Genomic DNA, 15,275 nt, shown 5'->3' with positions numbered 1-15,275 from the left:
TGATAAAGAAAGACTATTCATGTAGGAAGTAGAAAGTATCACATCTCAAAATGAAATACAAGTTGGGGGGGGAAAAAAAACTTTGGAGTTGCTGCCTCTCCACATGAAAGCTATCAATCAACTGCAGAATGAAGAATTCTGCTTTCCTATATTCTAAAGTTCTTCTTTGATATTGGGGCACTGTCAAAAATGCACTGAATTTACTGATGTCCTGAAACTTCAAAAGGAGGGCTCCAAAATGACTTTCATCTAATGATATGTATTAATGATGGTATTCAATTATATTTAAATTGTCTGTTGACAATGAATCTCAGTTGTTAAATCTGCTAAACACTGAGATTACTTGACATGAGTAGATCTCAGACCATCTGGTTATATAAACTAGTCTTTGATGAACTGTTTGGCATTGATAAATACTGCACTTTTGTGACTCATTGTATAACATGTAATCTTGTGAAAATGCAATTGTAACACTGGCTCCACACATATAGAGAACTGTTGCCAGAAAAAAAAAGTCTTCCCTTGGAAAGAGAATGGAGTTTCCCTGGAAAGCAGAAGGGAGTTTCTCCAAAGCAGTTCTCCAAAAGAATTGGTTATTCACCTCATAGCTATTTGTGGGCTCTTATCACGTGCAAACTGACCGCTGTGTTTACCTATAAAAGTTTAGTAACACTTGTTATTCTATGATTGAAATTAAATGTAACCCGTTGGACCTAAACTTGTACTAATATCATAATATTTACACAAAGTTGCTAAAATATTTGAGCAGTACACAACCATTTCTGAAGATGAAGCAAGAAGTCAACTAAAGACCAACTTGTTCTACATAAAAAGTATGCAAGCCTCCTCCTCCTGATCAAATTCAAGATCCTTGTTCTCACCTTCAAATTTCTCCACAGTGTCACCCTACTCTATGGCCACCTTCAACCCCACTGGCCCAGCCACTCCCTTTGCTCAGTAAACAGTAGCCTACCTGCTTCATGTCCCCCATCCTATCCATCCCACAAATGGCAGGTGGGCTTTCAACCATTCTACCCCGCACTCTCTGGAACTCCAATTCCCTCTCTCACCTCATTCAAGGTCAGTCTCGAAACGTACTTCTTGAACCGCACTTTCGGACATCTTTCCCTTACCCTTCCATCCCCTTTGGCTTCCATCCCCAGTTCGGGTGCCCAGTTAAGCACTTTGAAACATACTCCCGACTTGGAAGCTATATAAATGTAAATTATTGCATTGTCGACATTGACTTTTCTAAACAGCAGATCTACTTACACGGTTTAAATTATACGGTTAGAGGAAAATAGTGTTTGGACACTGTGGAACACTTCAGGCAGATTTGTAGGTCACCCTATAATAACATTCTGATGAATTAATGTACTTGTAGGATATTTTAAAATAACCACTAGAAACCCAGAAAAAAGATAACTTTGAACCAACAATATTTCAGCCTTGAGTGAGCATTAAAAAAATCTTATTCTGTGTTAAATACTCAGACTGTCAGCACTGAGGTAACCCCTCAAAGTGTCCTTTCATGATATATAATGCCATCTAGTCTTGTATCCAATTACTTTCAAGTAAATATATCTATATAACTGAATTAACCATTACTACAAATAAACTCGTCTTTTCAGTATTTCATTTCTAAAGTCATGAGAACAAAAACACAATATTACTCATTATACAACAAAAAGATGCGTTGGACATTTAACTAGGGAAGATTATTTGCATAAAAAGTTTGTACACCAAAATTATCCAGTCAGGATTTGGAGTCTTGCTATAGAGCTGCATTTAAAGAACAATTTATACACGGCCTTGAAAGGATGCCTCCAAGCACTTCATAGAATTGACTAGGAGCCCGAGCTGGAGGAGCTGTGGAAGCAGGTAGGAAATATGACCGAAAGTACAGTCAAAATGAAAGGTTTAACATGGGCTTTAAAGGTGGGGAGGGAATAGACAAGGAGGAAGGAAGCTGGGATGGAGTTACAGGGCGCAGGGGCAGAATAGCTGAAATCTCACTACACATAATTAAAGCAATTCAGAAATTTGAGAAACACAATTAGCTATACTTGAGCCTTCTTTGCAAAAAAAAGTTCAACTTGACAACAAATTTACCTTCTTCGTCATCTGTACTAGCCTCTGAGTTACTTTCGCTATCAGCCTCATAACCTTCCTCTTCTGCAAAAAGAGTGATGTTGTAACACTGTGGTTCTTCAGTCTCTTCTGAAAGATCACTTGGTTGTAAAACTGACTCACCATTCACCTTCTGCAGCTGTAACACAATAGAAAGGTTTAAAATAAATCTTTAAAATCATGAGGTACATGTGGTGCTGACTGATGTGATTTTAATACGCAAAATCTAACTGTTCTAGATTACTTATGATGAAAATAAGATGGCTTCAAAGCAGGGAATTTCTTCACTCTGATTCTCACTGCAAGAGCAGGAGAAATCACGACACTTGAACTTATGTCGAGAGATCAATGGTAAGGTGAATGAGACCAGGGGAATCTCTGGAAGCATAATACAGGTTTCCAGGAGAAACAGTTATTCCAAGTAGCAAAGTAGGAAGGTGCATCAGAATGCAGTCTTAGAATACTATATTGCCAAGTTTCATATCCCTAAATAACATTGTAATAGAAAGGGAAGTGTGAACACTTAAATTTAATTGGGAAAACAATAGACACACAGTGACAACATTTGGAAGCAGAGAAAAATATTATCTCACTTGCTGTTACAATTACACAAATGGTATCAACCAATTGGCCTAAATCATAACAATGTTGCCTCATCTTATCTTTATTTTAAAAGACTTATCTCACCCTGTTGGTAAGATGCAGCTGCATTTAAGTGAGCCTCGGAAAGAACACTAGGAATGTGGAAGTTGCTGAACAGTCACTCAAACTGATATTAGCGATTTTAAAATTTGTCACAACAAACATTCCTGCATATTAAACTAATACTGAAGATGGCTAAACACAAACTGTCCTGTAAGAACGTTACTGTATAACTTCTTACAGGACAGTTTACTGTTCGTTCCTATAGATAGTAAATTGTAGAATCTATGTGTAAATTTTGAATGCTACCAAGGAATTCAGTGTTGAAGACCAACAGGCACATGATCCAACTGAAAATAGTGTAGTTATGTCTGTATATTAGACTTGAAACCACAAAATCTGAAACATAACTGCAAATGGTATAAAGTCTCTATTCTTTAGAGGGTAATGACATTCTTCACACTGCAATTCTTCACACTGCAATTCTAAACTACTGATGCATTATTATTAAGATAAAGAGTTACCAAAGACAAATGCTAGAATTGCAAGTAATCTTTGTGGGATTCAGTTGAGCATAAACAGTGAGGAAGGCTCATAACCCTTTGCACATACTCTGGTTGAACACCAATCAAGGTAAAGCAATCTTTATAGTTTTGACTTGGAGCTCAGAGAACAGTTAGTAATATAATCAAAAATTGTTGCTTTGCTTGAGCAGCATAATAACTTAATTCTGCCTACTCATATTGTTCTTAGGTTGATATGCAGTACAACTGGGGCATTAGAATGATTGATTTCAGCTAAATTTTATCTCCCAAGTGTTTACATAATAGTCTGTCCTCACAAGTAATGTACATTTTATACAAAAAATAGCAAACAAAAAGATGTGATGTAGAGAAATCCAGATCTGACAGTTAATGAGGATACAGTACATTAACCTTTGGTAAACTGAAGTCAGCAGAATGAGATAACACTGTGATACTCTGCCAGGAATGTTAAACGCCCTGGGACATCCTCCTGACGTGAAGCGCTATATACAGTAAAACTCACATAAGTCTTATCTTTATAATAATAATAATCCTTGCATTTGATATAGCACTTTCATATCTTCTAGATGTCTCAAAGCGCTTCACAGAACATACTGTAAAGTGAATTGACTGTATATACGTGGGCGAAACGCGGCAGCCAATTGTGCACAGTAGTGTCCCATAAACAGTCGTGGATTGAAATAATCAATTTATTATTGTTTTTTTGAGGGATTATTATTAGGCGTGTGGAGTAAAGAAACTTGCCCAAGATTTCACCCTGCCTGGAATTGAAACCAGATCTCTCGCTTGTAAGGCGAGTGCTCTACCCACTAAGCTACAGGACTCCACATAATACGATTATAAATCGTATAATTATAAAAATTATAAATCGCATTATCGCCTAAGTTGTACATGCATCCGCGTCCCATTCAGTTTCCTATCAAAGACACCTAGATTTCTTTGCACTAGTTGTATTAATCATCTAACTCGTAACGCCACTCCCCTATTCTCCATTACCCCAACTTACCGACTGCATTGAATTGCAGGAAATTAAGTCCTGACCAGTTGATGCATGCACAATTACCAGATGGCTGCACTGAATCGTGGGAAACGTAGTCTTGACCTGTCGTTGCATGCACAGAAGAACTTAATTTTTTGCGACTCAATGCTATTCTAATACTTGCCGATAAGTCCGCATACGGCGACAGGTCAAGATGCAATGAATCGTGGGAAGCGTAATCTTGACGTCATGGCATGCACTTACCAGCTGCAGTGACGAACTGCATGTACACTTACTGGCTGCAATGAATTACGCAATCGCATGAAAGATTATTGATAGTTTACCTATAACTTGGACTTTGTGTAAGTCATATTAAATGTTACGGTTCTGACTGATATAACGTATGTGAGCTTTACTATAAGTATAAATTTGTTTTGTATATGGCAAATTCTGGACACATTACTTATTATACTTAATTCGTGTTTACAATAACAGGAATTTGGGTACAAATTTGGGGGAGGGGTAGAAGAGGTTCTGCTGGTAGTGCACACCTTCCAATCATGAGCTATTAGTCCTCTTGGCATAGGAATGCCGCAATGAGAAAATGTATTTACAAAATTCAATTATTTAAGAGGATTTTAGATTCACTCACAATGAATTACAGTAACAAATTTGAAAACTGACAGGTTTGCAATGAAAAATTAATATAATACAGGTTAACTCACCTTTTTTCTTTCTTGCTCAGCAGAATAGTCATCCATAGAACTTCCTCCCAAACACACGTGTTGTAAGGAATCAAAGAGAGGCATAGCCAAATGAGAATCAACAATAGCAGCATGAACCAGGAGATCTCGCAGTTCAATCAGGAGCTCATCCACAGAAAAGTCCTGAAAAAAAAAGTGCATGCAATTTTCACAATGGTTGTTCTAGTCACATCTTACAAGCAAGCGTCTTGGGATGCTCTCCCAATGTGAAACATTAAACAAATGTTAACTTAGATTGGATTGTAAGTCCATTGTCGAAGAGCTCGACTGTGACACCTAGCTGAATGCAGAACGCAAACACTGGAATGGGCAACAAGGCTTTTTTTTTTGAAATGCCAGCTTTAACACATCTTAAACGTATTGTGATGATTACATTTGAACTCCGTAGCCTGTATTCTCCTGCATTAGACTCCATGAGTCTATCACTCCCATCTTTCCTTGGCTCCCCTGGTGATCCAGAGACCGGGATTAGACTGCCTGAAATTTAAACCGCCAATGGTGGGTTGGATTGGGTGGAGGGTATGGAGCAAGCCTGAGTGGAGGGAGCAGCTGGATTGGTAGGATTGTAGGAAGGTGCATTTAGGGAGGGTTGAAGCCAGGGTGAGATTTGAATGCGAGGACCTTGAATTTGATCGCTCGGGAATGGGAGCCAGTGAAGCTGAGCACGATGGGGGTGATAGGGTGATGGAGTATGGTCCGGGAGAAGACACAGGCTGCAGAGTTCTGCATGGTCTGCAGATAGAGGGTCTTGGCAGCCTGGGGAGAGAGGAGGTGTGGAGATGAGTGAGATTAAGAAGACGAGGAAAACTGAGAGTGGGAGATTTACTGATTGGAGGAAAGTTGGAAGTCGAACAAGCCATAGAGTTTTCGTAGAAGAGGTGAAGTGAGCATATTGGTGTAGTCAGCAATGCCACAAACCCACCAAAAACTAAATAAAAAACTGTACCGGTAAAGGTGACTCTGAATCTTTCTCAGCAGAAATACAAGCATGAAGACAGATGGCTAATAAAGCTTCCAACAGCCTGATGCTCTGGAGTGCCCATTCCTCATCTGATGTTTTACTTTGGTCCTGGACCCTGAGAAGATCACACTCTCTGGCTGTTACATCATCTTCAGAAGTAAAACGGTGTGAAACTCCTTGCTCATCCAACTGGCCTGCAATCGTTGTTTCTTCAATATCTTCAGTCTCTGGTTTAAAAGACTCTTCATTAGTATTGACGTCTGACAAATCTTGTGTAATCACTGAACTTGATTTAGAAGACTCCGTATTTAATTCTTTTTGATTTTCACAACATGTAACTATATTATTTTTGTTTTCTTTCTTTATGTTGGACAACTTCTGAATAATCATCACCATCAGTCTTCGAGATACCTCCAGGCCACCAAGTTTATAGAACTGTTTCCGAAACACTACGCTGTTCAGGTAGATCCAACGGCAAGCAGACCATACATCTGATGCTTGTCTTATCTGCTCTTTTGAAGGTAAAGTAACACTGTCGGGTGATAAGTGGGGAAGTAGGTTACCCAGAGGTTCACTTGCTGTGCTATCATAACCTGAAGTATCTTCAGAGTCATTGGCAGAGTCACGATCAGATTCAGTCTCTTTACTGACGCACAGAAATGCAACACAAAGAAATAAGTTTATTACATTTAGATGAGTATCAGTAGTTTTAGATTTTTTCTTTTTTGGATACGATTCTTTCAGTTCAGCATAAAACTTACTCAGACTTTGCTGCATCTCAATTTTATGCAGGGTATTTTGATGGGTATCTGTAGTGTCATTGGGATTCAAAACAGATTCCTCATCTTCTTTTCTTTCCTGACCTTGCATTGTTACATCAATCTTCTGATCGCCAAGACACAGGATCAAGGTTTCAAACACTTTCAGCGCGCAGGACCTAACAGAGTCTAGATAAATTAGTTCAGTCATCTGATTTAATCCACTGCAGCTCAAAAATAGATCTCTGACTACCCTGTGGAAAAGAAACAAATTTTAATTTTTTTAAAATTAAGTTTGTCAAAGAACTGAAAAATAATTAATCTTAAATTAGTATCTTCAATTTATTTACTTATATGCAATCTCGTATTTATGCAACATAAAATAAACACACCTAATAGAAAATAACCTTGAATTTGTTGCCTTGAAGTTCATTATTTTGTCCCTGCTTACCCTGCTTACCATTTATAAACCAAGATTTGGGGACCAATTCACTTATTCAAAAGACAAACGCATTGTAGAAACCTGTATCAAGGTGGTATGACCACACACACGCCTCTTTACTGTCTGAGAAAGCCGAATTACCCAGTTAATATCATATTTTTCTGAGGTTTGGCTGATACTAGCAAATATGAAGTGCCAGCTTCCACTGAGGATACAGGCTTTCTCACTCATGAAAATCATCAAACTCACTCTGGGTAAGAGAACACCAATGATTAGTCTCTATAGTTAAAAGTACTTTCCACCATATAATATTCTTTTCTTTCGCCAAAGATGAGAGAATATTTTAAATATAAAGTACTCATTTAAGGCTCTCCTTTTTAAAATTCTTAAAACTGAACATATATTCTCAAACTTCTAAAATCTGACAACAGAATTAAATCTTAATTTTTGTAATTACCTCAATTACGCCATTATCAAATCATCACATCAGCAATAACTCTTTGCTTCGGTTGACAAAAACACCATTTACTGAACTTCGCTTTATTTCTGATCAAAACAGCTTATTTCCCAGAAACCAATCTTCCCATTAACTCCAAAAAAAGCTTATTGTATAATGTTTCAAATCGCTCATAGCTATCTTAACTGTAGCAATTTCATGCCTCCAAAGTGGCCTAATTTTATGCATCTTCTAGATTTTTTTAAAAAAATACATTTTTCCTAATAATAATCTCAAATAAGCCATTAAACTGAATATGGTACAGCCTATTCAGCAAAAGACATTTGTTGCCTTCATTTTCTTTAAAATTTATATTGAATTAATATTCAATATGAAATTATGTGATTCATACATTGTGCCAATTTTGCTTTAAGAACCTGTGCTAAAGCAAAATATTTCAGGCAAATGGAAACCCTACTTTTATCACTATTAACATCAAGCACTCAGATCACATGTAGCACAGATATATAGAAACTAATGTTTTCACCCACTCTACCTTTAACTCAAGCACAAAATGACATGAGCTTGCTTCGTGTGTTTCTATGTTATCTCCCAAGATTGGCAGTCCTTGTTAATGGAGCTGTGATTAATTATATCAGCATTTGATATCATATATCATCGTAATGTTTGAAAGCACTTCAGAACTTTTGTAAAGTGTAGTAACTATGCATACGTAGGCTAAATGGCAGCCAAATTTGCACACAGCCAAGAAGTGATGAATCTCATCTCAAGGATTAGTTGCCAGCACACTGGGAGAACCTCCCTTCTGTTTTCAATTAGTGACATAAGATCTTTAACGCCCACTTAAACAAGTAGATGGGACTTCTATTAATTCATCCATGACACCTTTGACAAAGCAGCACTCCCCCAGTACTGCAATGGAGTGTCAGTCAAGAAGACAAACTCAAAGTCACAACATGGAGCTAGAACCCATAATAATAATAATCCTTGCATTTGATAATAGCACTTTTCATGTCTTCTCGACGTCTCAAAGCGCTTCACAGAATATACTGTAAAGTGAATTGACTGTATATTTGTGGGCGAAACGCAGCAGCCAATTGCACACAGCAGTATCCCACAAACAGTCGTGGATTGAAGTGACCAATTTTTTTTTCTTGAGGTCTGATAATGGTCTGATTCAAAAATAAAGGGTGCTACCAGCTAGCCATTGTAACTTGAGCATGCCCAAACATTTCATATAAGTCATCATGGCTAAAATAAAAACATTTCCATAATTTTTCCCCTGAAGCACCAATGGACTATCTTTATATTTCCCCTTTCAGCTTCTGCTACAGACATCTAATTACCAAATAAATAAAATCTACTGTTATTGCATAGGTTACCATTAAAAAATTTAAAAAAGGACAATATTTACTAACCTGGATTTAAACAGTGATGGAATTGTGTGCAGGTGAAGCTGAAGGACATCTTGAGACAGGCATTTACTATGATAGCTACACACATGAGTACAGGCTGTCGTTACCCCTAGTTGCTGTGCGTGATGAGACAGTTCCACTCCCCTTTGAAGGACAGAATTGAAGATACGTGTGTAAAGCTCCCACTTAACTACAGCATTTCCTTTTTGGATCAATTGGCATATATGGCCAGCAACCTGTGTACTCAATTGCCCGTCATCAATAAAGAGAAGATCTCGATAGGCTTCCAAGGCCTCCCACTTCCACATTATGTTGTGGGATCCTCCAGTTGGCAGAATACCTTCTGATCTATAAATAGGACTGGTAAGGTTAGATGGAGGGCTGATGTCTGTGAGGCCACCTTGCAGAGTTTCTGTAGTATCTGATACTTGGCCGCTGTCAACAGTGCAGATATTACAACTTGCTTGTTTAATTTTTTCTGAAACCTCTCCACCCCCAAGTTGCTCAAGGATCAACTTAGTCAGAATACTCAAGATGCGCTGCTGATAGGCTTTTAAAGTTTGCGATTTTATGGTATAAAGCATGGGGGCAATAACAGACATTGGGTCCATGCAACAGCAAATTCCCACATTATGAATACCTGATAAAATCCACAAACTGGTGCTGTTTAAGGTAACTTTCTGCAACATACGTAGACACTGATGAGCACAAACTGCAATGCAGCAACAACGTTCAGGATAACATATTTCTCCATCCAATGTCTCCTCAAAGGGATTATTACACTGCTGACTCTTGAATGCTGACACTGGGAGGCCAGAAAGGTCTCTGTGGTGATGCATGAACTGAGAATATTCACATCGTCTGTGTCGCTTGCGTGTACAGACAGAATGATGAAGCTGCTCTGATTTAATTTTTTTGATTGTGCTAATTATTTTCATGATACTATTGAGCAGGGTTTTGATATGCTGTGCTGCCTCACTAAACTTTGGTTCATCCTTTGTGACTAACTTTTCCATTTGAAGCAGCGTACTTTCAAACAGCTCAAAGCCGTGATGTTGTGTAAATTCGTGAATGAGGTCCATGGCTTGACTGAAAAAGAAGGGATTTGAGGATGCTGTTTGCAGCGTACAAATTAAGATTTGTAAAACCACTTCAAGTAATTCCGGCACCAGCAATTCTTTGTTGCGAGACTTTGAGAAAGAAAAGTCTTCCCTGACCTCTTGCAGAGTTGTCTTTGGCCTCGGGGCAAAAGGATCAGGTTGTTTTTCAACCCAACTCTTGATCTTTAATGTTACCCTAAGCAAATCTGTAATATTTCTTCTTAGCGTATCTGGCATATTATCTCTGCAATTAATATCAACTGACATCAGATGCAATACAGTTCTTAAAAGCATTCTCTGAACCAAGGCTACCGGTTCTTCTGTCCAGCCTGGAGCTACTTCTTCCTTTTCTGGTACATTACCATTACAGCAATTCCCAAATCCACCTAAAAACTCTGTTAATGTAGGCACTACACTTGCTGCTAATGCTGGATTGTGATTTAAGGCCATGTCAGATTTGCAAACTTTTCTTAATAAAGACAACAAAACATGACAGAGATCAAATGGAGTATTTTCCATCTTATTTAAAATTGACAATGCTGCTGAGTCAGTCAACACCTCCATATCCAAATCTTGTAAAGGAATAGATTGATCACTACATTCTAAACTCTTTCTATTCTCTTCAACGCTTATAGTTGGAAGAAGGCTTCCCCTGGAGGACCCATAGTCTTCTCTTTGCTGGCTCATTACAAATGGATGTAAAGTCTGCTGTCGTCTTTGTCTAATCATGACTGAACTCTTATCATCAGAATTGACCTCAGAATCTGATGTGGAAAGCTGGGTTTTTCTGGCATCCTTCAAAGAATAACGTTGGGTGCTTTTACGTTGTCGCCTGGTTTTCCAATTGCTGGTGCTAAGTCTTGATGGTACCTGAGCAGAACAAACAGAGCTTCCATCTGGAGTGCCAGCTGGCTTTTCCTGAGATTTAGGATTCTTGCTCTCTTTGGTAAACAAGAGGTCTTCTAATGCAGATAGATTATATTCTAAGAAACAAAGCAAATTATAACAAGCCATTATACCCAATGCATTAACATAGCAGATTTTTAACAAATAAATCTGCAGGTACATAAGCAGACAATCCTAGTCAAAATAAAAATGGCACATTAACTTGGCAACAGCATCATTATAACTTGAAACCTACCAACCTAGTCCCTCCCTCCGTTCAGCAGGCTTCGGCCTGCTCCATGTCTCCCGCCCGACCCGCCCTACCATCAGCGGCGGAGCTTTCAGCCTCTCTGCCCCCACACTCTGGAACTCATTCCACAGTCCCTTCACCTCGCTTCCTCCCTTGCCTCCTTCAAGGCCGGTCTCAAGTCCCTCCTCTTCGATTGTGCCTTCGGTCGCCCTCCCATCTCTCTGCCTTTCCTCACCCCTACCCCATGCTTGGATCCTGACCGCTGACTGTCCAGCGCCTTGGGACGTCCTCCCGACTTGAAAAGTGCTCTATAAATGTAATTTTGTTGTTGTTGAAACAGAATTAAAATTTCACATTCCACACTTGCACCCAGTGGAATTATTGCACACGAATAAACAACAAAATTAAATTTTTTTTATGCGTGTCCAATCTGTGGGCAGGAGGTTCCTGGGGGCAATGATTCTTCCCTATTGGCTTCTGTTAACTCTGTCACTTATGATCACTGTATACCCATTTGGTACAAGTAAACAGCCTGTGTTCCAAAGGCTATACTAAGGGTTGGGCAGTTTGTATGAAGTTTCAGCCTGTGCGAGAGAGGTAGTCTGAGACCATAGGGATGGCCCCAATTGTAAAGTGGATATTCTGGAGTCTGTTGGATGTTTGTATTCTCCAGTTTGCTGTGGTAATCCCCCCTTGCTCTAACTAAGTGGCTTGTTGAGCTTCTTAAGCATCTGGTTGTGTGGTCCAGACTTCTTATTTCCAACTGGTTTAGCAGTCAGCCTCTTGCCATATGCTGGACTCAGTGAAGGATGCTGTGAACTGAACTTGGCTGTGCTGTACAACCAGCACAAAATAAAGGCAAACAAGCAGACCTTTACTGACACATTTCCAGAATTTCAACCAGTTTTATAGGCTGATCCTGCACAGATCATTGCTGAAGCCACAAATAAATATGGTTTCTCATTTTGCTCCTACCTTAATTTCTTGCCTTTTTTTTTACTACTTCCTCCTCTCACACTCAATTCTATTTCATGTATTTCACATATTCTTCATCACAAAATGGCAGAAATAGGGCGAAATTCAGTGCAAAAAATATTTCTGGGAATGCATTTCACAGTGCAATGGGACTCAAAGGGATAGCATGCATGCAGCCATAAAAGTAATGCACACATTTCAGAGAAAAATTAAGTCACACAACTATCCCAGAATCCCAGTTGTAGAGCAGAATTTATGAATTAATATATGAATAGACAGACACAAAAAGACATTATAATTAAGCTAATTAAGCATTGATGTTTTGAAGTTACATGCAGGATATCCCCCACATATTTCACAACTATTAAAAAAAACCTCTATCTTCAATGTGAGTGCATTAATATAGCTATCCACATTCAGAATGGCAGATGGATTGCAATGACCTTCAGTCCACTAAATTGTATATTTATCCAATAATAAATTAGAAGATGAGAACATAAAGGAGATTTATTTTGTGGTCTTAATCCTTATCATTTCGTTCCTAATTATCTTAATAAACACAATCCATAGTAGACAGACGATCTGATTCAATTTTAAGCATCAAGTTCTACATTAGCTAAATTGAAGCTTAACATAAAACTGACCACTGCAGTGCATGCACATTATTTAAGTGATTAGTAATTTAATTAAGAAATCAGAAAGTGCCTTGATGAACTGCAATTTGTATGACTTCCCTCCTATTGGTGCAATGCAGTGCCTAATGTTTCTGATATATTTAATATTTTTACCAAAAAGAACTTGCAATTCAAATTACCAGCAATAAAACTTGGGAACCTTTTTTTTGCTAAAATGTAGACTTGCTAAGGCCAAAATTCTGATAGCCAAAAGGAATAGGAGTAAAGCAAAAAAAAAATCAATGTTAATCTCTGCCAGGGTCAAAGCAGATGGGAAATCATGGCTCTTTTGTGTCTAATCTATTATTTATTCCTCTCTCTCCATTCCACCATCAGTGACCAAGCCATCAGTCAATATACCCTACTCCCTGGAATGCTCCTCCCCAAATCTCTTTGACCAACAATCTCAAATTTGTCTCCTTTTCTCTCTTTCTCTCCTTTGCTCCGCAGGCTTTTTGAAGATCTTCAATAACATCATACTATTTAAAGTAGCTATATCAATGCAAATTGCTGTTGTCCAATTCATATTCCTGGGTAATGCACAACTGGTTCAAACAGAAGTAGATCTGCAATATGCTCTGGCTGCTAATGAGGTGGATGGAGTCTGACATGCAGGCAGAAATCCACACAAAAACTGTGCATTTGTGAATGGAATCATCACTTTGCATCCAGAAGTAGGTTTAAGACCCACCTAAGCTTATGGCAGTTAGCACAGTTGAAGGCAACAGTACAACTTTATTTATACTTTGCTGGAACTGGTGAAGTCGGCAGCTGCAATTTAATGTGGTTGGCAGACCAGACAATCCAGGAAGTGAGGAGAAGGGACGGTTGCAAAATTATACTGTGTTATAAATGTTTTTGGCAAGTGATCTCATTATTTCAAAGTACTGTAGAAATTTGTATTAAAAAAACAAGCTAAATTGTGGACACAGACAAACACATACAATTGCTGCCCTTGTGATTACGTGTTCCACATTCTTTAAATACATTTCTTATAAGTTTTATCTTCTAAACTAAAATTATGCCTCAAGCTTTAACACACTCCTGATGATGTCCCTGACTGGTTGATGAGATCATTCAGAGTTGATATAGTTAGTAACGATTCTTCAAAAATTAAACACATTGCTGTGAAAACTATTTATAAACAGAAAACGAATAGCTGATGTGGAAAGGAATGTAATTTTAGTAGGTGAAGGTAACTGAACTTCTTTTTAAAAAAAGTCAGTGTAGAATATCAATTCATTGTTACCAATATTAAAATTGATCCAGAGATTATGGCTTATTTCTATTTTGAGAAGTAATAAACATCAAATGAAAATTCAATGTTTGCCATTCACAATCCTAAGCATGTACAGTATTTCAAAAGATTGCAATTTTATGGAGTCTTAAATGAATAGATGTAAGAATCACAACTGAATAATGAGAAACATTTCTACAACTTTCTCCCTTTCTAGTCTAAAGCCACCAACTCATACTAGGGTACCGAAACACTTACTCTTCATGTGCAATCACAATAGCAAATTATCTGACTATGGAGGCACCACAGCCAAGTCTGACGTATTAATAAACAATGTATACTTTAAAACTGGTGAGGTAGGGGGTGGTACTGGATAATAGACGTGAGCAGGATCTTTAGCAAAAGAAATTCCACCCTGTGCTCAGGGACGCAGACATCAACTGAATCACGGGTAATCATTTAATTTCTTTAAATGTAAAAACTGGGTTTACTAATAAATCAATTATCTCTCACCCCCTCTCTCTATAAACAGCTTTGAGACACTTTAATCCATACATCATTCACTAATTAAGGTTTTAGCAAGTAAGGCATAAATATAAAAATAATTTTCCAAATAGTTATATTTGAATTCTTTTAAGAATGACAAATTCAGCAAATAAGAGTACTAAATTCAACTGAATTATATACATGTTCTTTTGCCATATGCATGCACACACGAGGACATATTAAATATAGTTTGAAACTAGTAAAATATGTATAAAATATTTATTCCTTTTTTAATAGTTGTTTGCAGAAATCCTACAAATAAACTCTCACAACGGTTTCTTTTAAAAAAGAAAGGATCTGTGACAAGTTCTACATACATTTTATTCACTAATGGAACAAGATTTTTTTTAAATATTAAGAAAATGATAAGACAAACCTGGAGCTCTCTCTTCTTGAACAGGTATCTTCCAAACAAGGGGGAGAAGTGACAGCAAAAGAGTAAGAAGTTCTTCCCTGCAGTCAATTCCTGACAAAAAATAAAATCCACAGATATGAGTAGTCAAATCAAAATGCAA

The 15,275-nt window shown here is 37.9% G+C and overlaps 1 protein-coding gene across 1 annotated transcript in view; it reads right to left on the bottom strand.

Moving 5' to 3' along the window:
* Positions 1-15,275, bottom strand: part of lyst (lysosomal trafficking regulator) — a 93,930-nt gene that overhangs the window by 69,038 nt on the left and 9,617 nt on the right. Inside the window, exons 3-7 of the mRNA XM_042333115.1 lie at positions 15,137-15,226; positions 9,097-11,176; positions 6,007-7,033; positions 5,022-5,183; positions 2,113-2,269 (exon numbers count right to left, since the gene is read on the bottom strand). Of these exons, the coding sequence (XP_042189049.1) occupies positions 2,113-2,269; positions 5,022-5,183; positions 6,007-7,033; positions 9,097-11,176; positions 15,137-15,226 (3,516 nt within the window). The remainder of the gene's footprint in view (positions 1-2,112; positions 2,270-5,021; positions 5,184-6,006; positions 7,034-9,096; positions 11,177-15,136; positions 15,227-15,275) is intronic.

This window comes from Callorhinchus milii, unplaced genomic scaffold, assembly GCF_018977255.1.
Source record: "Callorhinchus milii isolate IMCB2004 unplaced genomic scaffold, IMCB_Cmil_1.0 Scaffold3, whole genome shotgun sequence".
Lineage (NCBI taxonomy): Eukaryota > Metazoa > Chordata > Chondrichthyes > Chimaeriformes > Callorhinchidae > Callorhinchus > Callorhinchus milii.
The sequence above is the reverse complement of the archived record's forward strand: the minus strand, read 5'-3'. Positions and strand labels throughout refer to the sequence as shown.